Source organism: Chionomys nivalis, chromosome 7, assembly GCF_950005125.1.
Source record: "Chionomys nivalis chromosome 7, mChiNiv1.1, whole genome shotgun sequence".
Lineage (NCBI taxonomy): Eukaryota > Metazoa > Chordata > Mammalia > Rodentia > Cricetidae > Chionomys > Chionomys nivalis.
Genome location: NC_080092.1, coordinates 71020030 through 71046491, shown reverse-complemented (window position 1 = coordinate 71046491; position 26462 = coordinate 71020030). Strand labels below are relative to the sequence as shown.

Sequence of the window (26462 nt, the reverse complement as noted above, 5' to 3'; positions counted from 1 at the left end):
GCCACCTCACCCGCAAGTTCCCAGTTTTTGCGCTGCAATCTTGTCTACTTCCCCTCTCCAGGCGGATGACTATACGATTTTCTTTGGGTTCACTTTCTTATTTAGCTTCTCTAGGATCACAAATGGGAAACGGGGAGCAGGTGGAAATATTAATTAAAAAAGAATAAAAGAAAAAATAAAAAAAAGAAATAAACAAATAAAAAAAAGAAATAAACATCTATATGCACTGTAAGGATGGTTTAAAAAGTAATGATTTCAAATCAGTATTTGAATTTTTAGATAAATAGAAAACAAATGGGATTGCAGTGAATCTTAGATATCTCATGAAAAAGAGCTTGTTTTATTCACTACTTCCTTCAGAAAGCTGGCATTTTATCATTATTAATATCTTTAATTGACATATCATGTTTGGAATTTACTGATCAGCAGTTTTATTTCTAATACTATAAAACTGAAAAGAGAAAAAAAAAAAGAGGTTACCTTCAATCAGCCTGCAGGGTCCAGATTCAGACCCAGTTTTACCTGGCTCCAGAACCGCCCCCACGTTCACATTGGGCTGCATCACACCGCCTTCCTTGTTTTAAGGTCATCTGGTGAGAGGTGACAGGAAGGACATTTTAATTAGATGTTGACTTAGGTAGAATGTTATACTTTGTCCATTTTAAAATAGCATAGCTTGCTTCTAAGAACAAGTAGTAATCTTCTGTAGATTGGAAGGTCAAAGAGTAAAAATAAGAAAATCTAACTCTATCCCAGCCCCAGCCTCCTAAAAGATGGAATGCTCGCTCTGAGTTAGGTCTTTCTTTCCAAGAGCATAACCCTGTTCAAGCAACAAGTTGGATTTTAGCCGAACCATTGTACCCATGTTGTTGGTTTTTTTTTTTTTTTTTATGTTTTATATCCAATCCTTACCTTCTTGTAGGGAGCTATTTTATGAGCACCCGTCATTAAACACACAGTGAATTCTGCAGGGGTTGCTAGCCTTCTCACTAGAACAGAGGCTCAGTCACACCTCTCAATGACCTGGATGTACCCATCGGTCTCTTCATCTCTTTACCATGTTCTTTTGTTTCTCTAAGAAAGCTGCCCTCTTCCCAGGAGTTGTTTGCTTGAAGAGGATTGTAAGGCCATATGCAGACTGGTTTGAGTTGCTCATCAATAGGTCCTTGTGTGGGTTGAGTACATCATTCTGGTACAGGTGGCTCTGATTGCAAAAGAAAGCCTTCTAATGTCAGGAGAGATAGACTGGATTCCAATGCTGGTGTCTCCACACAGTAACGTATGTGTGTTTTAATTTCCACTCTATGAAGTCCTTGCCCACCCCCTCACAAAAATGCTTCAAATACAGCTAATCTCTTTACTCCCCTCCCATTCTGCCATTTCGATGGGGTTTCTGCATGGTTTTTAGCCACAATCAAAGCTGTTGCCAGATGAGCAAAACATGCACAAGCTTCCTAATATCCTTTTTAGAAATTTTAAAGTTATTGATTTGCTTGAATTTTTATTCCACCTGAGCCAAAGTTTTGAGCCTGGGTAGCCTATGTTAATCTTTTGAGGGAGGAATGGTTCATTTATAGGTAGATGATACTTTTCTGACAATAAATAACTTCCCTTAAAAAGAATGCCTAAAATTACCCTCCCAAGGCTCTGGAGGAGCTGATGGTCTGCATGCATATGATCTCCTGACAGAAATTGGCACCTGTCACTGTCATCCCAGAAATGGAACTGCTACATCTGATGGGAGCCAAGCCTCAGGCAAGGGAATGACTGTCAGTGCTGCCTCGAGAATGCCCAGGCACTTACAGTCCTTGTAGAATATTTCTGTCCGTCCACATGACTGTTGCACATCTATTAATACTGCGTCATCTACTTAAGTTCTAACAAAGAAAAGAGAGCTTCTTGCCCACCTGTGTAAACATGAATAACTGGTGTTGGCATCACCAGAGCCCATGTTTCATAGAACTAACAGACATATGCTTCTGTGTGTATGCATATATGCATGTAGGCATACTCACTTGCCATAAATAAATATGTAAATCTATATACATATATTTGTGTAAAATATAGCACTGCATTCTGGGACAGATTTTTTTCCATAAAATAGTTGTAGCATCCTTAAACTTAATGACAAAAAAAGACCAACAATTTATGCATGCTGTAATAAGATTATTTGGATGAATGGCCACTTTTCCACCTAACTTCTTTTTTGTTTATTTGGTTTTCTCTCTTTTTCCCCCTATGGATGGAGTGGGGCACCTGCATGCTACAGTGCATGTATGGAGATTGGAGGACAGCTTTTCCAGGAGTTATGTAACAGTTCGTTCTTTGAACTGCCAGCTCCCAAGTAATGATGCAGAGACGTATTAATTATGGAAGCTTGACCTTAGCTTATTCCCAACTAGCTCTTAAAACTTAAATTAACCCCTTTATATTAATCTGCATTCTGCTATGTGGCTGCATACTTCTTTTCAACTCTGTACATTTGACTTCCTCCACATCTTGCTGGAGAATCCCCTCTTCACAGATTCTTTCCTGAGTTCCTCTCTCTCTCCCTGGAAGTCCCGCCTATGCTCTCCTGCTTAGCTATTGGCCATCCAGCTCTTTGATAAACCAATCAGAAGGTGCCTTAGGCAGGTGAGGTAAAACAGCAACACACATCTTCACAAATAGGCCCCGACAGAGTTAGTTATATCCTTCTGATGCCTTTGAGGCAGGGTCTCTTGTTTCTGCAACTGTGTTAAACAAACTTCCTGAAGATTCTCCTGTCTCTTTCTTATTTCAACATAGAAATATTTGGATTGCAGGTGTGAGCTACTGCTGGCTGTTTGTTATGTGATTTCTAGAGGTTGAACTCAGGTTATCAGGCTTGTTGGCAGGCACCTTTATCTGAACTCTATCCACTGAACTATCTCCCAACCCTTCTTCACAGCTCCTTCTCATCCTCTTAAAGTCATATGCTATGAAAAGTTTATTGGAATTTTTTGGTATGATTCTACTTTAGAATTACACATACATTTGATATGTGTCATATAATATGACAAAATTACCATGAGTTCTGCTGGCAAAATCAAATTTGTTATAAAGTAGACATAACTACTAATTGATTTCATTATATTTATCTTTATATTGAAAGATTTGAGTTTACTCTTATAAATACATTAACTCTCCATATCTGCTTTGTAAATTTTCTCCAATGTTTGAAGCTTGAAACAGTGCATATTTTCTCAACCAGTTTTAGAGTCCCAGCAGTACAAAGGTGATCTCACTAGATTGCTCTGGCACACTTGCCCTCACCTCCTTCCCCCTCCCTGCATGTGCTCTCTCTCTCTCCCTCTCCCTCCCCCTCTCCCTCTCCCTCCCCCCCCCCTCTCTCTCTCTCTCCCTCTCTCTCTCTTTCTCTCTCTCTCTGGATCTAATGGAGTTGTCAGACTGTCTGTTAAAAGACTGGGAAATGAAGCATAGCTTAGTGGGCTCCCTAGAATACTTGCACCAAACATACTCATGATGCTATTGGTAAGATGCTCCAGCTCCTCACCATGTCTCAGGCATTAGGGATATAGGATTGTTCTCAACATAACAACAGTCTTTCCCCAGAGCAAGAGATGAGAGACACTCAGACAAATGCTGCCGAGTGTCTTCTCCAGATAGTTTGAGAGTGCATGCTTGGCCCTCACATCTGCACAAGCTGTTGGCTACAAGGATCAACCTAGTGTTATGTAGGAGGCAATGGCCTAGGAATGTGAATAAGTAATATAGAAATCTTAATATCAAATACTGAGTTTTAATGCCAAATTATACTCCTGGCAGCACACACCTTTACCCACTGAGCTACCTTGCTGGCCTATATTTATAGAATTTAAAAGAACAGAAAGCACAAAATGAGCAATTTGATGTTCTCAGGTCTGAGACCCTGACTTTCTTTTGCAAATAGGTGTTACCCTAGGCAGCAGCAAAGCAAGTAGACAGATAAGAAGATTGTGGCGGGAAGGAAAGAGAGGAAGCATGGTTTCTGGTTGAAAATAAGAACTGCTTATTTTTTGCTTTGTAAATCCTTTGCAGATTATTTCAGCTTCACTTTAGTGGACATTCTCAAGAACTCTCCCCTACCCCGAGGCCTCCTGAATTGAGCTGTTTTGCTTCCTTCTCAGAGAATTAGGTAGTGGCCACTGACAGATTAATATAACCTGTGATTCTTCTGGTAAGAGGCCAGGACGAGTGTTATGCACTGACATCAGGGCTTATAAAAATATTTTGACTGTTCTTACAAGAATAGGCTCCTTGGGGACTTCTGTGTATGTGAGAATCAGGACCACTAAAAAGAGCTCACAGAGGAAAGCGGGAAGTTTGGATCTTTCCAAATGGCTCTCCCAAACCACCTCTTCTGAGGAATAAGTGGGGAGGCTGCATCCAGTAAGGGGTTCTTCCACCTACGCTGAGCTGTCTGGCAGTACATCTTAACCAAAGCTGAATGTGCAGGTCCGACTCTCTCTGTGATAACTGATTAGTAGTAATTACCTGGAACAGATCAGAGCATGCGTGGGGACTGAAGTTCAAATGAGTGAATATCGTTAATAAGTTGAAGAATTGAAGGGGGAAAGAGGGTATCTGTTAGGCCTGGATTTTAACGTTGACACTGCCACATTTGAGAGTGACCTGATATGCCATTTCAGTCCCTCTGTGATCCTGATTCCTACCTAAAAAACAAGGAGAGTTGAAGTGTTAGAGAATTGGATGCACCCAGGGGTGTGAAGGCCCTGGCAAAGTCCTTGGTACAGGGCGAGCTCCTGAGCAGATGTCAGCTTCCCAGGCCATCCCCGCTCTTGCTGCTATATGCCAGAGAAAGATTTTTAAATGACAACATTTGTGCAGCTGCAAATAGAACACAGTACCAAAACCTACATTTTACTGCTCTCTGGCCAGTCCACAGCCCTGGGACAGGAGCAGAAGGCTGCATTGATCACCAGCCCAGACAGCCTGCCCAGCATTCTCTATAAATACCTACAAAGAGGTGTAGGAATCTGAAGCGCTCGAGAAGAAATTGTCATTTAAGTGAAAGGCCAGCCAGCTGGCTTGGGTTATTCAGGATGGCAAAGCCCCTGAAATGAATAAAACATCTAGATCTACACACCCAGCACCATGCTCTGCCCCCACTTAGCCAATGACAGGTATGGCTTGGCCTGAAGCGTGTTTTCCAGTGACCAAGTCCCTGAGAGCATGTGACTGCTCTGGACCTGTGGTCTTGCTGGGGTTGTTCTTCTTTCGCCTACTTTAGAATTGCCTCTGCATCCATCACCCTCCTTTTTAGGCTTTTTTTTTTAAAAAAAAAAAAAAAACAATTTCTGAATTTTTTCATCAAAACTTTCTCCATTGTTTAGTTGCTGAGTTAGTCTACTAGCGCTACTGTAAGACAATACCACAGACAAGGAGCTTAAACAGCAAAAATATTTCTCGCAGCTCTTGGTGCAGGACTAGTAGTTCCTGTATGAGGCAGTAGCTACCCTGCTTACCCCATTCTTTCATGGCATGGCTCTCTCTCTCTCTCTCTCTCTCTCTCTCTCTCTCTCTCTCTCTCTCTGTGTGTGTGTGTGTGTGTATGTGTGTGTAAGAGGGAGAGAGCTCTCTATTGCCTCTTCCTCTTATCACAGTGACCCAGAACAAAGGTCCCCAAGGCCAGTAGTCATACCCCATGACCACATCTAATACTTATTACCTTATCCTGCACACAGTGTACAAAAGCAGGGCTCTTGGTGAATTCTTGTGGCATTGTCCTGAAGTCACTTTTTCCTTGCTCCTTTCCCTCACTGAGACTTGAATCCAGGTTTCATGTCAATAAGCCCTGAATTACATCCCCAGCTCCTTTTACCTGTCATTTTGACTCACCATCTCACTATGTTGCCCTGGCTAGCCTTGAACTGGTGATCTTCCTACCTTAGGCTTCCAAGTTCCTGGGATTACAGGCATATTCCAAGACCTGGCTGTCTTAACTTAGTTTCCATCGGACCTACTCTTGCTAAAATTTCCCAAGCTTTGACAAGTTATAAGAAGTTTTCCTAGCTAGTGTCTTTTCCTTTAGGTGCTAACCTTAGAAGCAGTAGAGGAGCCCCCGAGTATGGAGAAGCCCCAGAACCTGTGAAGTGTTAGGTTACATAGTAAAAAGTAGTAAGGCCAGCTAACCCTGGGCAGAGCTTGTCCTGCTCTGTCCTGTCTGACTTCATGAGTTCTTCACAAAGGAAGAAAAAGGCAGAAGAGTCAAATAAGAATGTGTATGACGGAAGTAGAAATGTCCCCTGCTTTGAAGATGGGCACCATGAGCCTAAGACTGTGGAAGGCCTTCAGAAGCTGGAAAAGCAAGGGAATGGTCCTCCCCTTGAGCCCCAGAAGGGACTGAGGCCATTTGCTGATGTTTTCCATACACCCCAGTAAGACCCCCATGAAACTTCTGATCATTAGCCAGTGAATAAGTCATTTTATGTCACCAAATTTTTGGTGATAATTATCTCAGTGGGAAATTCATACAGGGGTGTGAGAGAGAGACGAGAGGGGGCTCTCTAAATATATTTAGAAATGTGTCAGGCCTAGATCCAGGGCACTGACACGTGTTGTCTCTTAAACTATCGAGGAAGGTGTTCTATGTCACAGTGGTTGAAAAACCTGAAATTCAGACCTAACTTCCCAGTAACACACAGGCAGCCCTGTTCATATGCAAGCTGGAGTTGTCTACAGATGTGGCCAATAGGAAAGAAGAGTGACCAGTGCCCACCTCTCAGTCCCAGGGCTGCCTCTGTGTAACTTTGGACAAAGCACTTCTACTCTCTAAGCCTCAGCCTTGTCAACTGTGGAAATTATAGGAAAAAGTAATGTTTACGAGATTTGTATGAAAAGTATAAATGGAAAATTATCAAAGAACATTACAGACTAGAAAATGCCTATCTGACAGAAAGTCACATCTAGCTGCCCCATACCAGGACGGCCTAGGTAGGCCTTGAACTCACAATGCCCCAGCCTCATCTTGCCAGGGCTGGGAGTGGCAGGGACGTACTCCCACACCAACCTGAAGTCTGCATCTAATCTGTGATGTCGTTTGGGGGTTACAGTAGTCTCTGTGGACTGCAGCCACTCTCTGTGGATGAGTATCCGCTTTGTCTCCAAGAAAATCTCCTTCTAGCAGGTGGGGGGCGTTAGGGGTCTGCAAACAAGGATGGGGTTTCAGAGGATGAGAAATCCCAGGATGGTGGCGTGAAGACTTAGGTAGACCATTCATCATTTTTGTTACCTCTGCTGACATTGTAGCATTTTTACTCTAGGGGCTAAAGCAAGATTTTTAAACTAAAGATTGTATTTATTTACAATAAGCAATAAAATCTTAAAGTCTGGAATTCTAATAAGTTTGTTTAGACCATTGATTTTAAGAAAATAAATTCTAGCCCAAATTCTTTAAATTATCATACAGTTTTACTGGTTGCCCCCAAATTAATGAATAGATCTTGCAAGTCAATTGAAATGAGATTATTGGTAAGGGAAAATAGGAATGCTAATTATTTGCTAATGTTGGTTTTATTTGGATAATTCTAATTACCCTGATAATCCTCAATTTCTGTAAACACACATAAACCACGTGGGGGAAATCCGAATCCTTATGACATTTGAGAACGACCTGACATTTGAGAACGACCTGACCCTCAGTCCACCAGGTGCATATTTCTCTCAGTGGTCTGACTACAGTAGTAATCAGAGGGGTTATAGTGAGACGTGCCGCAGGCAGGCATTGATGCTACACATAGTGTACGGACTCAGCTATCAAGAGATGGGAGAGACAGAAACTGCCCTGCCCTGTTGAAGCCGGCAGCCTAGTGGACACAGACAGGACACGCAACAACAGAGGATTACTACCTGGGAGGAGGCACAAAGCCTCCAACTCGGGCTTCACACAAGCCTTTTATTTTCTCAGTTGCTCACATAACATTTTTCATGAATTTCATAGGAAAGATTTTTCAAAAGACGTAATAGCTTTACATATATAATCTATGGTCATCGAATTGATCCTTTGATTAATTTCATTTTGCAAAGCTGAAGAGCCCCTTTCTGGAGGTCACTTAATCCATCCCAGAGACTCTTCACATATTGCTATGGAAACCAGCCTGGATACAGAGGGGTTGAGCATAATGGTTAAATTCTCAGAAGTCGTTAATTGGATTGAGGCGCTAGCCGGGAATAAACTGTGCTGCCTTCCTAGTGCCGTTTCCTCCTATCAGCCCCCGGCCACACTTGCAGAGGTGGCGTCATCAAAAACAGACAATGTTTAGAGCTCATGAACATACTGATGTTTTTCTTCTTTTTTTTAAATTTTTTTTTTAAAAAATCTTCATTAAAATGAATATTTTTGCCAGAAATTTTCTTTTGATATCCGTCTTTTACTAGTTCAATGACAACAATTTTTCTACTATTACACACACACATACATATATATGTATATATATTTAGATTCTTGTAAACAGTTTTATATCTGAGACCTAAAGATGGTTTCATTAATTGGATCTGAATATTTGATGTGTTATATATTTCAAAAAACTGTCATAAATAGAATAAAAATCAAATTCTAATTTGTTACCTTTAAAACAAATATTCTTTTAGCTCTTTTGCTTTCACTAATACTTGCATTTTGTAGTCACTTATATATTTTTCCAATGCTTCAGCATAAGTGGGTCCCGAAACAAATTATACTAAGAAGTCTTTGTCTATTTTTATTTTCTAATTTTATGTATATTTTATATATAGTCTCCCTAAAATTACACTGGAAATTTATTACCTTTGGTTCATTATCCAGCAACTTTGTCTTAGGCATGATAAAATAATCCAGAGTCTTCCTAAACTCACAGTGATGCAGAACCATGTCTGCAGTGGAGAACGAGCCAGGGGACATCCTTCACATCGCAGACAGCTAAGAGGAGGTTTCTGTAAAGCTATTGTACTTTTTGTGTTTAAGTCATTTTTTGCTAGAGATTGTCCTTAATTTTTGTTTTGAAAAAAAAATAAATTTGCTTTTCTTTTTCGAAAGAACACATTTTGATCCTCTAGCTAAGAGGTAAGAAACATAAGGAGGATAATTATAATGGGATTTAAATAATTCACTTAACATTTCTTTGCCAATAAAATAAAGCATGTTCTCTTGGGCTTTTTTAAAATAAACTCTACAATATGTCTTTCAATTTACTAATATTATTTTTAAAATCGCACAGCACTGTCAACCACTGCTCGATAGCTATTGATCTGCAACAAATCTGGCAATCACTCAAAAACAAATGGCCTTTCAGATTTTCAAATACATCTGAGTGTCTGTTGGTGACTCCCCAGATCAGGTCAGAAGCAGTGTCTCTACAGAAGCGTCTGCCAGGGGTACTGCATATTCAGATGAGGACTTTCTCCATCTCATCGTCAGCTTCCTGTATTCACCAGCTCTCTAAACTTTCCTTCTAAGCAGCAGCATCTCCCTTTATGAACCCTGAGGTCTTTATTAATTAAACAGAGTAGTCAGCTGAACTGATTTATTCTCCATCCTCAGCCGAATTACCAAACACATATCGGGGGGAAATATTTCTAGTACTGGAATGTTCTCTAAGCCAGTAAATCTAGGATTATTATCTCGTCATACTGATTTTGTCAAAGACCATTAGCCACAGTGTTCACTGAGACATAGAATTGAACGGTAGACTCAAGACTGCCTCTCCTCCAGCATTATAGGCAGAATTCCAATGTGTTCTTATGCTAATCAAAAAGCCTCAATTATCAATAAAACCAGCTATGATTATTTCTTGAATGTCTACTCTTTTCCAGGCCCTTTCCACACACCACCTGGGCTTCAGAAGTTCTGTCTCCTGGGTTCTGAGGACTTTTGCATTATTTTTTTTCTAAAGAGTTAATAGTCATTAACTCTGAGCCACCAAAAGCCTTTTCTTATTGCCTTGGTTTTATTTTTCTAGTAAACAGTTATTGGAATTACATGTGTATGTAGGTAGGGTTTTTTTTTTTGTTGGTGGTTGGTAGTGATGTATGTGTGTATTTCTTCACCAATAAAATCAAACTATTATATTGAGCTTCTATCTTACAGAAAAGTATACTGTGGACATAAGATTAGTCAAACAAATATAAATTACAGTTTGTAAAATATAAGTTACAGTTTGACCTTTGAGTGAGGTCACATTTTGTCAGTTAAAAAGTCTTGATGATTCATGGGAGTTTTCCTTGCACTGTATTTCTACCTGACCCCTAAATGCCCCCCATCAAAACATCTCTTTCATTATCCTTCCCCTCTATCCTTCTGCAACCCACTCCCTCATGTTCCCATCTCCACCCACCCCCAGTCTACCCAGGAGAGGTCCTTTATTTCCCCTTCCTTGTTACCTAGCCTCCCTAGGGCTGTGGGGAGCATGTTCTCTTCTACTTTACAGCTAATACCCACTTATGAATGTGTACATACCATGTTTGTTTTTCTGGGTATGGGTTGACTCACTCAGGATGTTGTTGTTGTTTTGTGGGGTTTCTTATGTTTTGTTTTTGGTTTTTTTGCTTTGTTTGGGTTTTTTTTTATTTTTATTTTTTGAGACAGGGTTTCTCTGTGTCACATCTCTGGCTGCCCTAGAACTAGGTCTCATAGACCAGGCTGGCCTCATACTCATGAGATACACCTGCCTCTGCCTCTCTAATGCTGGGATTAAAGGTGTGCACCACCACCACCCAGCCTGGGATGATATTTTTAGTTCCGTCTACAAGCATGGCCCTACTAAGATTCCTAGCAATGGTGGGTAGGTAGCCTGAACAGGCCATCTCCTGTAATCAAATTGGTGACTACCCTAATTGTCATCAGAGAGCCTTCATCTAGTAACTGATGGCAGCAGATGCAGAGATCCACAGCCAAGTACTGGGCCCCACTCTGGGAATCCCATTGAAGAGGGTGAGGAAGAATTATATGAGCCACAGGGTCAAGGTCATCACAAGTGAACTCACAAAGACAACTAAGCTGGGCTCATAGGAGCTCACAGACACTGGACCAATACCTAAGGAGACCACAAGGGACTGACTTAGGCCCTCTACATGTGGGTGGCAATTGTATAGTTTGGTCTACTTGTGGGTGACACGTTGGCTGGCTTTTGGGAACCTATTCCTCATACTGGGTTGCCTTACCAAACCTTAATACGAGGGGAGGAACTTAGTCCTGCTGCAACTTGACATGCCATGCTTTGTTGGCACCCATGGGAGGCCTGCCCATTTCTGAACAGAAACATAGGAGGAGTGGATTCATGGATTCGGTGGGGGTGGGGGCAGAAGGGAAAATGCAGTTGGGTCATAAAGTAAATGAATACATTTAATTTAAAGAAAGTCTTGATGAAGGTTATTAGCAAGCACAGGTTTCGGGGAGAACTTTCTAACATCAATTGTAGAGAGTCAGCAACTTTATGTTTTCTTAGACATCTTGCTTTTGATTACTCTGAGTTACCAATTTACCAGTGTCTATATGGTTGCCTAGTTGATATTCAAAGAATATATTATCACTGTAAAAGAGTCAAATAGCAAAGCATGTACCTGAACTTATCCTGTAGATAACTGAGTTTGGTTTTCTTGCTTCCTACTCTCCCCATTCAGGTAACATTATAAGGGAAGGAATATTTAAAATAATGTAAAGTACACTCTCTGAGCTGCGCCAATACATGTAACTGCTGGTAAACATTGAGTCTCTAGATACTGAGACTGTCAAATCTACAAAACAGTGTTATCCAGCACATACCTTTAAATGTTTGCACTGTGCTGGATGGAGCCTGTCCGTCCCACCTTGCAGTGTGTTCCAGCCCTATTGGTTACACTCCTTAATATTTCTTTAAAGGTGATTTCAGTTTAGGTAACAAAAAGACCTTGAAATGAAATGAGTCTGAGCTGAGCTGATGCTCTAATATGTAACATGAGGGGCTGTTTGTTGAGGTTTCTGTCCCGCCCGGTACCCCACAGCCAGCAAGCCCCAAAGAATATCACACAGAGATCTCTATAAGTTATAAAGCTGATTGGCCCATTAGGTCAGGCTACTTATTAGCTCTTGTAGCTTATATTAACCCATTATTCTGATCTGTATTAGCCATGTGGCTCAGTACCTTTCACAGCTGGACAGGTCACATCTTGCTTCTTCAGAGTCTGGGCAGGAGTGGGAGGAATCAACTTCCTCCTTCCCAGAATTCTCCTGTTCTCATTGCATCATTTCTACTTCCTGTCTGGTTTTCCCGTCTATACTTCCTGCCTGGCCAATCAGCATTTATTTAAAACATAATTGACAAAAGGCAGACTATTCTCCCACACCACTAGTAAGTATAGCCTTCATAAGAAACCCCTTTAAGCCGGGCGGTGGTGGCACATGCCTTTAATCCCAGCACTTGGGAGGCAGAGGCAGGTGGATCTCTGTGAGTTCGAGACCAGCCTGGTCTACAAGAGCTAGTTCCAGGACAGGCTCCAAAACCACAGAGAAACCCTGTCTCGAAAAACCAAAAAAAAAAAAAAAAAAGAAACCCCTTTAAATCATTTTGAAGAGAATGGTAGTATGAGTTACTGCTGAGAGAATAATGATTTCTTTTTAATATTTTATTGTTTAATAATTTCATACCTGAATGCAATGTGCTTTGATCAAATCCATTCCCCATTTCCTTCTTTCCCTTTATTCCCTTACCCACCTCCATGACGTTTCCCTCCCAAATTCATGTGTTCTCTTTTTCTTTCATTAAGCTCCCTAAGTCTACTTAATACAATCTGTACATGCATGCATGTAGGACAATCCATCAGGTGTCAATGGCTTCTCAGCCAGGTGAGGCTTCATGCATTTCTCCCCACCTACCAGGGTTGGCTTGCTCTTGTGCAGGTCCTATGCATGCTGTCTCAGATACATTCATATTGAATTCATATTGCAGCAGCTCTGTCCTGTCTAGTGAGTACTTTTCCACTACAGACATTCCCTACCTGTGAGGCTTTCTATCCTCTCTTTCTCAGTGATCCCTGAACCTTATGGACTGTGGGGGGTGGGGGAGTGACGTCCCACCTAGAGCTGAGCACTCCACTCAGCACTGCACAGTCTCTTACTGTCTGCATGGTCAGCAGTTGTGGGTTTCTGTATTAATCACCTCATGAGGGTTGAGAGTCGTGCGCACATATGGGTATAAAGATGGGAATTCAGGGGGCAGTTTAGTACTATGTTCATTTAGCAGAATAATTGTATATAAGATTCATCCCTACTGCCTATGATCTAGACAGTCATGGGTTTTAGCCCCACAAACAGTACCAGGCATGAGTTGTGTCTCATGGAACTAGCTTTAAATCCAATCAGAGAGTGATTGGTTCCTGCTATAACATCGGTGTCACCAATGGGTGTGTCTTGGCAGACCTGTCACCTTAGTTCACAGGGTTCATGGCCAGGTCAGTCTGCTGATGACTTTTCCCCAGGCAGCATGCACAGAACCTTTGGGCCCTGTGAAAGTTACCCAATAGGGAAGAAGCTTCTAAGTTAGTACCAGCTTGATTTCCCCTTGTCCTATGACTCAAGTATGTAGTGTCTTCAGCAGTAGAGTCTTACTGTCAACTTCTGGAGGGAAAAAGAGCAATAGCTACATCCTGTAATGTTTGGGGCTTGGGAGCTGCGGAACCCCATTGCCAACAACTCAAAAGTAAGTGAACCATACCTGGCACTGGACTCTGTTATATATGAGATTGGTATTTTGGCTTTATCTCCCAATAATAAGGTAACACAATTTAAATGCCTTTTATATATGAATGTATTCTAGGAAACTTCTGTAATAGTAGCTTTCCATATAGGCTTTTCATTGACCTTTGGTGTTAGCTGTCCCTCACCATACTCCTCTCTACCAGCACACTGAAACTCCGGAAGCTGTGGGCATACCTGGGCCTTGTCACCTCCACATTGACTCTTGAGCTACTTTACCCCATGGTGATTCCTCTACCCCATTGTTAAACTATTAGTAATCTACTGTTAGAGAAAGATGCATTTATAAATATCCCTCCAACCCCACCCCCCACTCCAAGGAGCTAGGCAAATGATAGTGGACGTGTGAGAATCATCCAGCTGGAAGCTGAGTTAGGGAATGAAATCTGGGCCACACATCCACCAGGTGGGAGTGTGGCTCGTGCTGTTCTGCCACTTCCCACATGTGCTCCCTGCCCCAGAGTCCCTTCCCCATCTCTGCTTCTGTCCCTTCTTCCCACAACGCTCTTCAGAGCACTAGTCATTTGTTCTGAGGATGCACCAGGCACCACAAATGCAGAGATGAGAAAACGGTTCCTGCCATCAGGGAGCTTTCTGAGCCAAAAGGTAGCTGACAGTAAACATGCATTTATAATATAGGAAAATTAGAGATAAGACTATGGGTTCAGATGGAGGAGTCTTAAGGAGAATTTGCTTCTTTGGAGTTAGTGTGTGGTAACTCCCCAGGGAGGAGAAATGTGGCCCAGAATCCCACTGTAGGATGTGTTTGACCCAGAATCGGTTGGAATCTAGTGTTGTTTCACAGGTAAATGACAATGAGTGCTTTGTCATTTAGGAAGTCTCAGGGCTGGAGTAGAGAATGAATTAGGAAAGAAATAGAACTGAACCAGAGAAGCTCTTTCAGTGTAGCAGACTGTTCCCCTGGAAGAGGAAAGCAGGAGACGGACTCCAGAGATGATGCTCACGGCTAGGCAGTCACTGGACGTGCTCACAGACAACACCGGGCGAGCAACAGCGAGTTTGAGGTGATACATTTATCTGCCCTCATGCTTACAAAAGACCCTGAAAATATCTCCAAGACTGAGCACTCCTGGATCTGGTTCTACCTGCTTCCTGTCCCAAGGGCTGCCGACTGGATAGAAACAGTGTCCCCAGGATCAATACTTGTTTGGCTGGTAGGAAGACAGTCTTTCACATTCTAATCTCCTCTCCGTGTTCTTCTCAAGCCATGTAACACAGACCACGTCCTGGATCCACCCCATGGTGAGTGTCCTGAACCTGTCCTGCTCAGAGGAGAACGAAGAGGACTGTCCCAGAGAGCTAACAGACCAGAAAAGCTGATGGCTTACCTTCATGGGAAGTGATGCTTCAGAGTTTCCAACTTTTCAGTCCATGTGCACAACCAGAGACGAGACACCACAGCCTGAGAAACTGGAATTCAGCACATTCTACCGGACAGGGTGTCAGGTTGAAACTATGGTTTTTTCTACACATGTTAAAGATCAGCTGCCACTATGGTTCCTTGAAAAGAATTTAGTTGCATTTGTTAAAGTCATACATAATTAGATTTTATATGCATGTAACTTTTCATATATAATTAGGTCTACAGAACTTAGTATGTAGTTTGTTATTTGGTATTAGATGCAGTGGTTTTTATATCAAAACTTTATACTGAAAAGCTATATGAGCATAGGAAAGTACTTTTGTCTGAGGATCCCCCTCTCTAATCACAGCTTAGGAAAGTGATCTGAGAACGCTTGGGGAGGGTGCTATACGGCTACCCCACTAGCTGCTGAATACGACTATTTTATTATTTGTATTTTATCTGTATCTCATAGGACACAATCTAACTTACATCACTAGGAGACTTCTATCATTTACAAAACACTTTCGAACCTCATTTTATTTAAACCAAACAGAATGGCTATAGGGCTGATCTGTTGTTTTCATTCATGTCTTCCGCTGGAGAAACAGTGATTAGAGACACAGAATATCCTGACCTAGAGCTGAGCCTCACACCTCATCTCCTGATTCCGTGTCCAGTCCCCTTTGCCCTGCTCCCACTGTCCTCCCAGAGGGAGCCTGCAGCCCAGCAGAGCACCTTCCTTCTGTTGATGCAGCTGGGCCCACAGCTGTGCATTCCACAGCAATCCAGAGGACACCCCACACTCAACCATGGCCTCTTCGTAACCCCACTCTTCTCCTTCTGTGCTCCCCATCACCCCTGGACCCCCACCGACTGCCCTGTGACCTCCCGGCAGGCTTTGTCCCACAGCTCATATTTTCTAAAATAAAGATACTGGATCATACCAGTGGTTTGCCATGCTTGGGTACCATGGCCAGTAGGAGCATCTAAGGAGAGCCCATAGAAGTAAAGGTGTCTCTTATAATACTGCCCAGGCTGCTTGTAACAGAACGAAGGCCTGAAGCCAATTAAAGCAGGCCAGCATTGCTTAGGCAAGCCTAGCACTCCCGAGAACACAGTGTAAGAGTCTCCATGTAAAGGCACTTCATAAGTGAGTTAGCACCTATGCCAGCATCAGTCACTAGCTCCTAAGCTTCCATTGAGTTTTACCTGGCATATGGAATCTACATGGAGAACACACCTGGGCATTGTGCTCACTCATGCCTCTCCGCATACGTTACAGACTTAGGATTTAAGCTGAATTCACTTAGGATTCCTACTTTATATCTTGAGGACAAACATAAACTCAGTCAAATACAGACTGACAAGGAGTCATTAGCCTGGAGAAAGACAGAACACCTGGAGCAAATGTACCTCTCTCTTCACAGTTGTCTGGACACTAGGATACTTCAGAGAGGATGGTTTTGAGCAGCCCCAGAGGGAGCTCTTTCCTCTGTCCCCAGGAGGTGAATGGGCACTCACACAGCTTTCTAAGAGAGCATCTGTGTTGTGAAAGGCAGATTCCTTTCAGGAGATTCCCGTGCCCCACTGGAGAGCTTGCTCCCCTGTTTTTAAGGGAAGCTCAGATGGGATCATGAAGCCTGCAGTCTCTAGTCCATATGTGTTCATGTGTGTGTGGCACTCACCACCTCTCTGCTGCTTGTACCACTTCCCTCCCTGTTTCTGTCAAATACATAATGGAAAGACCGATAAAACTCACAGTGCTATTTCCTGAGCACTCTACACTGCAATGTGCAGTGAGTGTGTATTATTTATTAGCTTCTTTTAGGAGTTACTTCTCCCAGTACATCTCCCTTATCTCAACCCAGAAGGCAAGAACCATAGTGATCCCCTTTTGTGCAGAAGCCTAGGTTTAGAGAGAAGTGGTTGTTGCCCATGGATTACATCATGTCCGTGCCTTGATACTGGGCCTCAAGGCAAGTCTTTGATGCCAGGGCTTCTTTAAACCAGAGGGCAAAACTGCTTGGATTTAGTCAGCTCTGCAAGGCTCCAGAACTCAATCCTGAGGGACTTCTTGGTTTGTCAGAAAAGAATTCCATAGGAAAACATAGCACTCCAGCAGGTTCTGGTGCATCTGAGCTTCTCATAGGAACGTAGCTAAGGAGGTTCAGCTTCCGAATCAGCTGAGTCAGGTGACCACTCATTGAGATTCCCTCTTTAGTATCCATTTCCTCCAGAAGGGCGGTAAGAGACGGATGCTCAGAGAATCTCAAGAGGGCTCAGTACAGATGCATTTCTGGTCCAGATAGAACCCTGAATTACTTTTTGGGAAGTTGATATTCTGTGACTTAAATTAGCTCTATCATTGCGGTCATCCATCGGAAATGCTTCTCCTCTGACTCGCCCACTCAGACTCTGGGCCTTAGGAACGAAATATGATTGCATCCCTCCCAGTGCGTGTTTTAGTGGATTGGCCGTCAGTTCTGCTGCAAGTCTTGCTTTCCTAGAATGACAAGGGCAGGCCTGGCTGTCCTCACTCATTTGTTCCCTCAGAATGCTCATTAGCCTCCAGCAACGGCACCAGCACTCTGGACACCAGGGTAAAGTAGGGCAGCAGCTAGCCATTCCTTGGGCTGTTTTAAAAATAAAATGATCGTAAAAGTCAGAATTATAGTTACTTTTTAACTTCTGAATTTTAAAAGTAATTATTTTCCTTTCAAAAAAATGAAAGTACTGCGGAAATAAATTGGGCTACATAAATAGTCCATTTCAGTTTCTGGAAGCTGCCATTCCCCAATACTTCAGTGAAGACTTTCCCTCAAGGGCAAGCATGCGCCCCTTTAAAGGCTTAGTGTGTTGTGGTCATCTTTTATAGCAATATAGGCATTTCTGTTGTCTTCCAAACGTCTGCATGAGCTCCTGCCCCTCAGAGTACTCATTGTCTGTGTGCTTAGCAACTCATTAATGGAAGCTTAGGCTGCTTTAAGTTCCTTCCGGTAACAGAGTCACAGTGAGCATTTGGGTATTCTTTAAAACCCCGCACTCAAACGCTGCTGTCTCTGGTGTGGAGACTTTTGTGAGTGAGCCACCGTGACAGAGTACAGTCAGAGTTTTGTCACTGAAAGGAGAGCCTGCCCATCCCTACCTAAAAACGTGGGTGTTTTAATCGTTAGGTGTTAGCGTTTCTCTAGCATCAGAGACTGGCTTGCTGTGATAGGAGAGGCTGGCAGGGAACAAGCCAGTGTTTCAAACACATGGCTGCTCCCATTGTTTTTCACTGTGGTTCCATCATAGAATGATGACGAGGAATGGCTTCTACACTAGCAGAAAGAACACTCTCTTACGCATACAGTACAGGAGCCTCCACGTCTCCATCTGTGGGACAACAGCAATACTTCCTCATGCCCTGACAGGTCAACTCAGCACACACCACCCAAGCACCTACTGGTGCCCGGTCATCCAAGGTGTTAGGATCGTTCTGGGTAGCATAGATTCCCAAATCAAAGACCTCATTATACTGATATTTGCATGCACACACACACATACACATACACTACTGATTTGTTTTTCTATATAGGGTAAGAAGTAAGGAATTTGTTTCCTAAGAAACCCTTAAATGTCGAAACTCCCCCCCCCCCCTCCGCCGCTAGGAAAGGGTAAGAAGGAATATGCTGGAAGAGGCTCTCCAATAACAAATGAAAGGCAGCTGTCAAAATAGAGAATCAAATAGCACACACATAAAGTGCTTGCATAATCAGAAAATATTATCCTTTTGCTAGGGAGAAATGGGACATTTCTTGATGGTAAGCAAAATGTAACTTTTTGAAGGGTCAACACACTTGACATTTTTATGATACTTAAACAGAAAGAACTGAACAAACAATACAAGCTTTCACAGTCTTGTGTATCATTTTCAAGATGATGAAAAGCCCAGAAATCGCCTGTGGAATTTAAAGAATTAAACAGAATAGGCCTGTGGAGCATCACTGTAGAAATGTTATACCCGAGATGTCTTAGCCATAGCTGTTCACACATAACATCATTGTATCAGTAAAATGATTTTATAAATACTAAATGCAGTGTTAGATTTTCTTTAAGCTCCCTTCCTCCTGCCCACCCCCGCTCTGTGTGTGTGTGTGTGTGTGTGTACAGGAGCATGTGGAGGCTGAAGGTGGATGTCGAGTGTCTTCCTCAATCACGCTCCCCCATACAATCTTTTTTTTTTTTTTTTTTTAAACATTAGTCTCCAACTGAACCTGGGACTTGTAGATTTGTCTAGGTTGGCTGACCAGTAAGCCCAGGGACCCTCCTGCCTCTGCATCTCCAGCACTGGGATCCCAAGCATACAATGCCTCTTCCACATGGATTCTGGAAGACTGAGTGGAGGTCTTCTTGCTTCCTCTTCACTGAGTGAGCCGGCTCTACAGCCCCTCACCTGACGTTTTACCGGCAGCCTCTCATATCACTTTTACTAATTTCAGGTTCGACTTCTATTCTTCCAGGGCAGGTTGGACACTCAGATCAGCAGCTGTATCAAAACCACCCCTGGGAAAAGAGACGTGGTTACAGCGGTTATGAGCACATAACTGCTCTAACAGGACTGGAGTTGGATTCCCAGCCCCACAGTGGGTAGCTTAAAACCACCTATAACTCCAGCTCCAGAGAGAGTGGATAGATTCCTCTGGCCTCAGCAGGGATCCGCACTCAAACGACAGAGCCGTGCATATACATAATTAAAAATAAAACAACAGTCTTTAAGAATAAAATACCTCCCTTGTTCCTATTCCCTCTTCGCCAAATTCCTCTCTGCCTCCCCACCTGTTTCTTTGTCCTGTGGTAATCAGCAGTTTGTCAGTATGTCCTTTTGTTGTCTTCCTTGGAAATGGGAGTGATAATGGACCAAGCTCCACAGGGACAGGAAGTTAGCCTACCTTATTCACCTTCAGAATGTAGCATAGTGCCTGCCACATTGTAGATGTTCAACATGTGTTTGCTAAATAGTATCTATAATGTGCCACCCATGACTGAGACATGGCTTCCAGTGTAGCTCTCATCCCTTTGTGCTCGTTTATTCACTAAAACACCAAGTACCACACACTTGGTTGAGTATTAGGGGTGCAGTGCAGGACACATGTGACTGTAGCCCTCAAGTAATTTGCAGTTTATGCAAAGCACATGTCACTGAAATTAACCAAAGCCTTTTCCACTTATTTTTCCTCTCTTTATCACATATTTAAACAGCTAGTCCCGTTAACATTCATTGCCTCAAGAAAAGATGTGATGTAAGAAAACAGACAAAAGTATGCTCTTTTAAAGAGTGCCAGTCCCATAGTTCAGTGGGAAGCTGGAAATGATAAATGCATCCCAAAGCAGATCTGAGAGCCCTGTGCAACGAAGATACGCCTTCCTGTGTGTGCCTAGGAAGTATTTCACCTCACTAGCTGTGAGGAAAAACTTGGCTGCTTCTGCCTTGTCAGCAGGATGATGTCATCATGGACACACCGGACACTGAATCTGAAGGCAAAGGCACACAGGTCTTGGGCTCCCCAGCCTTTAGAACGGCAAGCAGTACATTTCTATGGTTGTAAATGATCCAGCCTAAGGTCTTTGTTACAGCAGCCAGAGCAAACCAAGATACTCCCACAGGACTTAGCAAACAGAGAGAGGAAGGAACTGAGTTTGCCAAGACCACTGTCAGTCAAGAACTTTGTTCCCAGCTGGTGGTGGTGGCACAGGCCTTTAATCCCAGCACTCAGGGAGGCAAAAGTAGGCAAATCTCTGTGAGTTCAAGGCCAGCCTAATCTACAAGAGCTAGTTCCAGGACAGGCTCCAAAACTACTGAGAAACCCTGCCTCAAAAACAAACAAACATAAACAAAAACTTTGTTCCCTAGCCATTTCCTTCATTTACTGACATATCCTAGGGACATAGCACAGTGTCTGTCATTTAGGCGTTGTCATGTACAGGTCTCCAGTACATGTTGAGTGCCACTTTGTAGGTAAAGTGAATTATAACTAAAAAGCAAGATATATACTATTTCTAGAACATTTCTTAAATATATTCCCTTCCAAGACTGGAAGCATTCTTTGTTTGCTTCCAGATCTTTCTCATGTTCGTGCCTTTTTTCTTCTATACCACACCTGTCCACATGAACCTAGCCCGCACACCTCTCAGAATTAACTTCCTAAAGCACAAATCGGATTCTCTTACCCCCTAGTCCTCTTCATTATGTCTCTAGCATCCTCTACTTCCGGATCTCTTGATTTTCTCTCAAATCTCACTTCTCATTTACAAAACTCAAGTATCCTGCTCTATCTGGGAAGTTTCTCCTGCCTCATTCCTTCATCAAATTCCTTGCTATTTATTGTAACATTCCTTTATTCGTTGAAATACAAGCACACCCGTATGCTTGTACAGAGCCCAGAGGAGAACATACGGCGTCCTGCTCCATCACTTTCTGCCTTACTTCCTTGAGATGAAGCCCTTCACTGGGCCTTGCTGTTTCAGCTGGACTGACTGGCTGGCAGACCAGGAAAATCTTTGCTGCACATGTAGGCACTCACACCGCCACACCTGATTCTTCTTTCAAGGGTTCTGGGGGCGTTGAACTCAGAGCATCAACTGGTGCAGCAAGAACCCTTACCTACTGAGCTATCTCTCTAGCCACAAGACTCTGTTCCTCTTCCACTCATTCTCTGAAGCTGTTGCTACAAGTCTTCTCCCATGTTCAGGTTTATCATTGTGCCAACACCATTCCTTCACTGCCTTCCTTCTACAGCTAATCTTCCCACTCCAGAATGTTGGAGCAAAAACTTCCAGCCCAAGGGAAGCACCCAAGAAGCAAGAGAAGAAGCCTAAAAGAAGTGACTGCAGGTCACGGATTTAGTTTGCTCTGAGGAGCTGAGTTGCTGGGTCTTGGAAACTTGGTTCTACCCCTGCTTTGTTCATCCTCTATGTGGTCATAAAAGTCCAACTCTCCCTATGGCTGTTCCACTCAATATTAGCAACTACGTGACTAACTCAGTAGGAAGACAAGATGGAAATAAGACTCAGGTATCTTGTTTATTGTCTATTGTTGTTATGGGAACTTTTATCTAAAACTCTGGAGGTTAAGTTAGTTAACTTGGAGGCACTATAATTTAAAATCCTGCCACTGTCCTCCATTACAGTCAGCTTTTGTTTAAAAACGGTTTCTGTCTTGCTGGGTGGTGATGGTGCAGGCCTTTAGTCCCAGCACTTTGGAGGCATAATCTGAGTTCAAGGCCAGCCTAATCTACAGAGGAGTTCCAGGACAGCCAAGGATACACAAAGAAACCCTGTCTTGAAAAACCAACAAACAAATAATAATAATAAAAAAATCTGTCTCACTGAATTTCCACAGAACATGTGTCTCACCTTCTACACCCTGGATCTTTACATCAAAGTCCATATACTCTGTGTGTGTGTGTGTGTGTGTGTGTGTTTGTGTGTTTTAATTTCACACTAGGTAAAATTCAATAAATATAGAGTAAAGTAAGTGTGATTTATAATTTTCAGAACCTCTTTGAACTGTTCCCTGTTTCTGGCAGGAAACGACAAATTGAGTAAAGGAGAAAATGAGCTGAGAGTTTAACTAAGCATGTCTGTACTAACTAGTTCCACTAATGCTGGGAACATGATGGATTTCAACGACAAGGAAGTGTGTGGCCATAGAACGCCCAGCTTGGTTGCCGTGACAGGTTTTAAAGCACATGCTCAGACAGTGTTGATGTGCCCAAGGTTTCGAAAAGTCCCAGCAGAATGACTTTGGTGTGCAAGGGAAGATGATAAACCCTAAAAGCCAAAGACAAGGTTGGTGCTTTTCAAGGCAAGTGGACTCAAATTTCTGTTCTTCCAAGTTAATTAGTTATGTTCCTGACAAACTGGTTTGGCACATGGGAGCTGTGGATTGCCATAGTTACCTGAAAGTGCAGAAATCATCCCATATATAACTAGCCCCACTGGATTTCCCGACTGTTCTAGTGCACAGGGGAGAAATTCACCTTCCATCAGCATTTTTTTCCCAAGGAAAAAAATACAAATTAAATGGATAATAATGTTTTGTTGGAGTATGAAACAGCAGACAAAAGAATATTTATAGTCAGATCTGTTGGCTCATAGTGAGCAGCCTTGCCATCCATCCCAAGAGAGATTCCATGCATTAAATTGAGTGTCAACTTTAGGTTTCTGTTTGATGATCTGAACAATAAAAAAACTGGTCCCTAATTAAATGCATGAGTTATTTATTTAAGTGGTAAAAGCATTGGATATGAGTAAAACCTGAAGGAAATAAAATGTACATACCACACAAAGTATATGTTTATGTATATATATGAATACATAGATATATACTATTATTTCTGTTTATATGTGTGTGTCTCTCTCATTGTATACCTTTCTTTGATAACATTCTCCCTTTTCAAAATGCTAAGACTACCCCAAGTCTAATTTTCATGGTCCTAATAATACCTGTAACTCACATTTATATAGAATTTACAAATTAAAATTTGTATGGCCTGGTGAGAGAGGGCAAAGATTTTATTTCATACATGAAAACCTGAAGTTTATGTACATGACATGTCTTTGGAGGACCATACTTGAGTGACTAATTGTTCAGATTTTCAGAATAAAGGTTCCAGTGCCAGGCAGGGCAAGCCAGGAAGGACCCCTGGACCCATAAGGGGAAGAGTCCTGGTTTCATGCTAGAAAGGACAGGTACTTTCTAAGCAAAGGTCTCATTTTCCAGTGAGGAGAAAACACCTGAGGAAGTCTCCAGGGAACTCCAACTGGAAAGGGGGGGGGGGGGGGTTGAGAACATGAAAAGAAAGGACTGCTTCTTCCTTGGGACTGGAATTTCCCAGAAAGTGTCAGCAATGAGAGCTGTTTAGCTGTTTTGTTTGTTAGGTTATCATGTGAGTTTATTATTTTTCAATTACCATGCAGAGAAATGGACTTCTGACAGACTCCTACAGTCCTGTGAATTTTAATACATGCATAGATACATTTGACCATCACCACATCAAGATAAGACAAGTGCTGGCATCTAAGAGCTGGCCCTTGCTTTACATCTTGTACCCTGCAGTTCCCAGAGACTATGAGGGGACTCTGCAGCCACCATATACATCCATAACTTTTCCTACTGTGCAAGCATATCATAGTTTGATGAGTTATTTACCTACTGAAGTTCATTAGACTGTTTCCAGGAATTTTGGGGTGGGGGTGGAAAGGAGTTTTTGTAAATAATTTTTTTGCATGAACATAAATGTTTCTATCTCTAGATAAAATACCCCTGAAGAATTTCCCGATCACATGTTGTATACGTTTTCTATTTCGGCGATTGCAATTATCCCAAGCTTAGTGAGTTAGACAGGACGGATTTGTTATCTTGCAGTTCTGCAGGTCAGAAAACAGTGCTGGGATAAATCCAGAGTGTCAGCAGGGCTGTGTTCCTCTCAGGAGGCTTTGGGGGGGAATCTTTTCAGGCTATTGGCAGACCTCAGCTCCCTGTGGGTGCAGAACTTGGCTGGCAGCACCTCTCCTTCACAGCTACAGCTAGTGATGGCCGGGCAAGTTATCCTCACATCATCTCTCTCTAATCTTCATCTTCTCCGACCTTGCTTCCATCACCACACTATAATACTCGGGCCCAGCCAGACTCTGATAACCCAACATAATTTCACCTTCTCAACGCCTGTATCTTAGACACATTTGCAAATTTTCAGGAGCTGTTGAGTGTATCATATTTGTGATATCTAGAGATGATAGGTAAGTGTGCTACCCACCCAGCTTTTCAAGAAACTTCCAAGCTGCTTTCTGGAATATCTATGACAATTTTTATTCCCACTGATAATATAGGCAAGTTCCAGTTACCCCATGTCCTCGGTAGTTTTTAGCTTAGCCATTCCCAGGGATATGCACTGGTAGTCCCTGTGGTGTAAGCGTGTCCTTCTCTGACCTCCATACAGGCACTGTGGAGCACAGACTCCAGCACAGACTCTGATAATATCTTCTGGCCTCTGTAGGCACCTGCACTCATACACACACACCACCATCACCACCACCACCACCACCACACCTAAAATCATGAAATACAGCTTTAAAGAGAAATGCTGATGCTAAAACACATGACATCTGCAACTTCCATGTAAATGTCTAATTCCAGCATAGTTAGATCCTGGGCTTATATGCATCTGGATGTGACCTCCACCAGTGAATTGCTAGGCTAGCCAATTGACAAGTCAATAATGAGAAAAATTTTGTTATCTGAATTATATAGGTGTGTAGATACCACACCAGTATGGAAGAGTGTGATTTCTGAGATCTAAGGACAGCTGCTCATAGCAGGAATGCCGAAACTTAGCAGGGAGTGGAAATTTTTCTAGCAAGCTCTCTGGAAACTCTCCTCTATGTATAATAAAGCAACAATCTGGGGATCGCTTGAGATTGACTTTCAAATATCTGAAGTTGACAGAAGCCATTCCAGAGAACTTGGAAATCATAATTTTACATGTACCAAAACCCAAGCAGGAAATAGACTTCAGCACAGATGGTCTGAACGAAGATCCGACTCATAGGTAGCTTGGTGGTGGTTCAGAGCACAAACAAGTGACGGAGGCAGTCTCCTCAACTATTAATAACTACAGTAGAGGTAGAAGCCATGTCTGCTTGGAGGACTGAAGGATATGGATCCACACATCTCTGAAAGACACTGAACATTGGCCGGGCGGTGGTGGCGCACGCCTTTAATCCCAGCACTTGGGAGGCAGAGGTAGGCGGATCTCTGTGAGTTTGAGACCAGCCTGGTCTACAAGAGCTAGTTCCAGGACAGGCTCCAAAGCCACAGAGAAACCCTATCTCGAAAAACCAAAAAAAAAAAAAAAAAGACATTGAACATTGAGCAGCAGAGGAGAAGGCTCCCTGCTGGACTTGTAACATAAAAGCAAGGGGCAGACAGAAAGGGAGATGTTCTGAGCTTACTCCTTTTCTTTGCCTTCTTATCCCGTCTCCTTCCAACGTGTCCCCAAAACTTACAAAGGAAGTCCCGGGGAAGGTGGTCCACAGGGCTCTGCCTCATTCCAAGGCATGGAGCCAATCACAGAAGGAACTGAGGGTGCAGATGGATAACAGCCAGAATAAGCAATAATCCAGCGACTTCTGATTTGTAAGCCGGAAGACATTGGCCAAGAACCTAAGTACAAATGAGCCAACCATCTACTCAGTCATTGGTGCGTAACTACTATACATCTTTCAGGGATACTGGTGCTGCTCGTGGATGAGGTGTGCGCAGTTCTCTTCTTATCAGATTTATGGCACAACATTAAGATAAGGCAG

At 42.7% G+C, this 26462-nt stretch overlaps 1 protein-coding gene across 3 annotated transcripts in view; it reads left to right on the top strand.

Moving 5' to 3' along the window:
* The window catches only part of Stxbp4 (syntaxin binding protein 4), a 161366-nt gene extending 142228 nt beyond the window's left edge, over positions 1 to 19138 (top strand). For 2 of the 3 annotated variants that reach the window (XM_057775538.1, XM_057775539.1), the window contains one exon: positions 14974 to 19138. In XM_057775538.1, the coding sequence (XP_057631521.1) occupies positions 14974 to 15088 (115 nt within the window). In that variant the 3' untranslated portion in view covers positions 15089 to 19138. The remainder of the gene's footprint in view (positions 1 to 14973) is intronic. The other variant, XM_057775540.1, reaches the window with a different exon arrangement.
* Positions 19139 to 26462: the final 7324 nt, after the last annotated feature.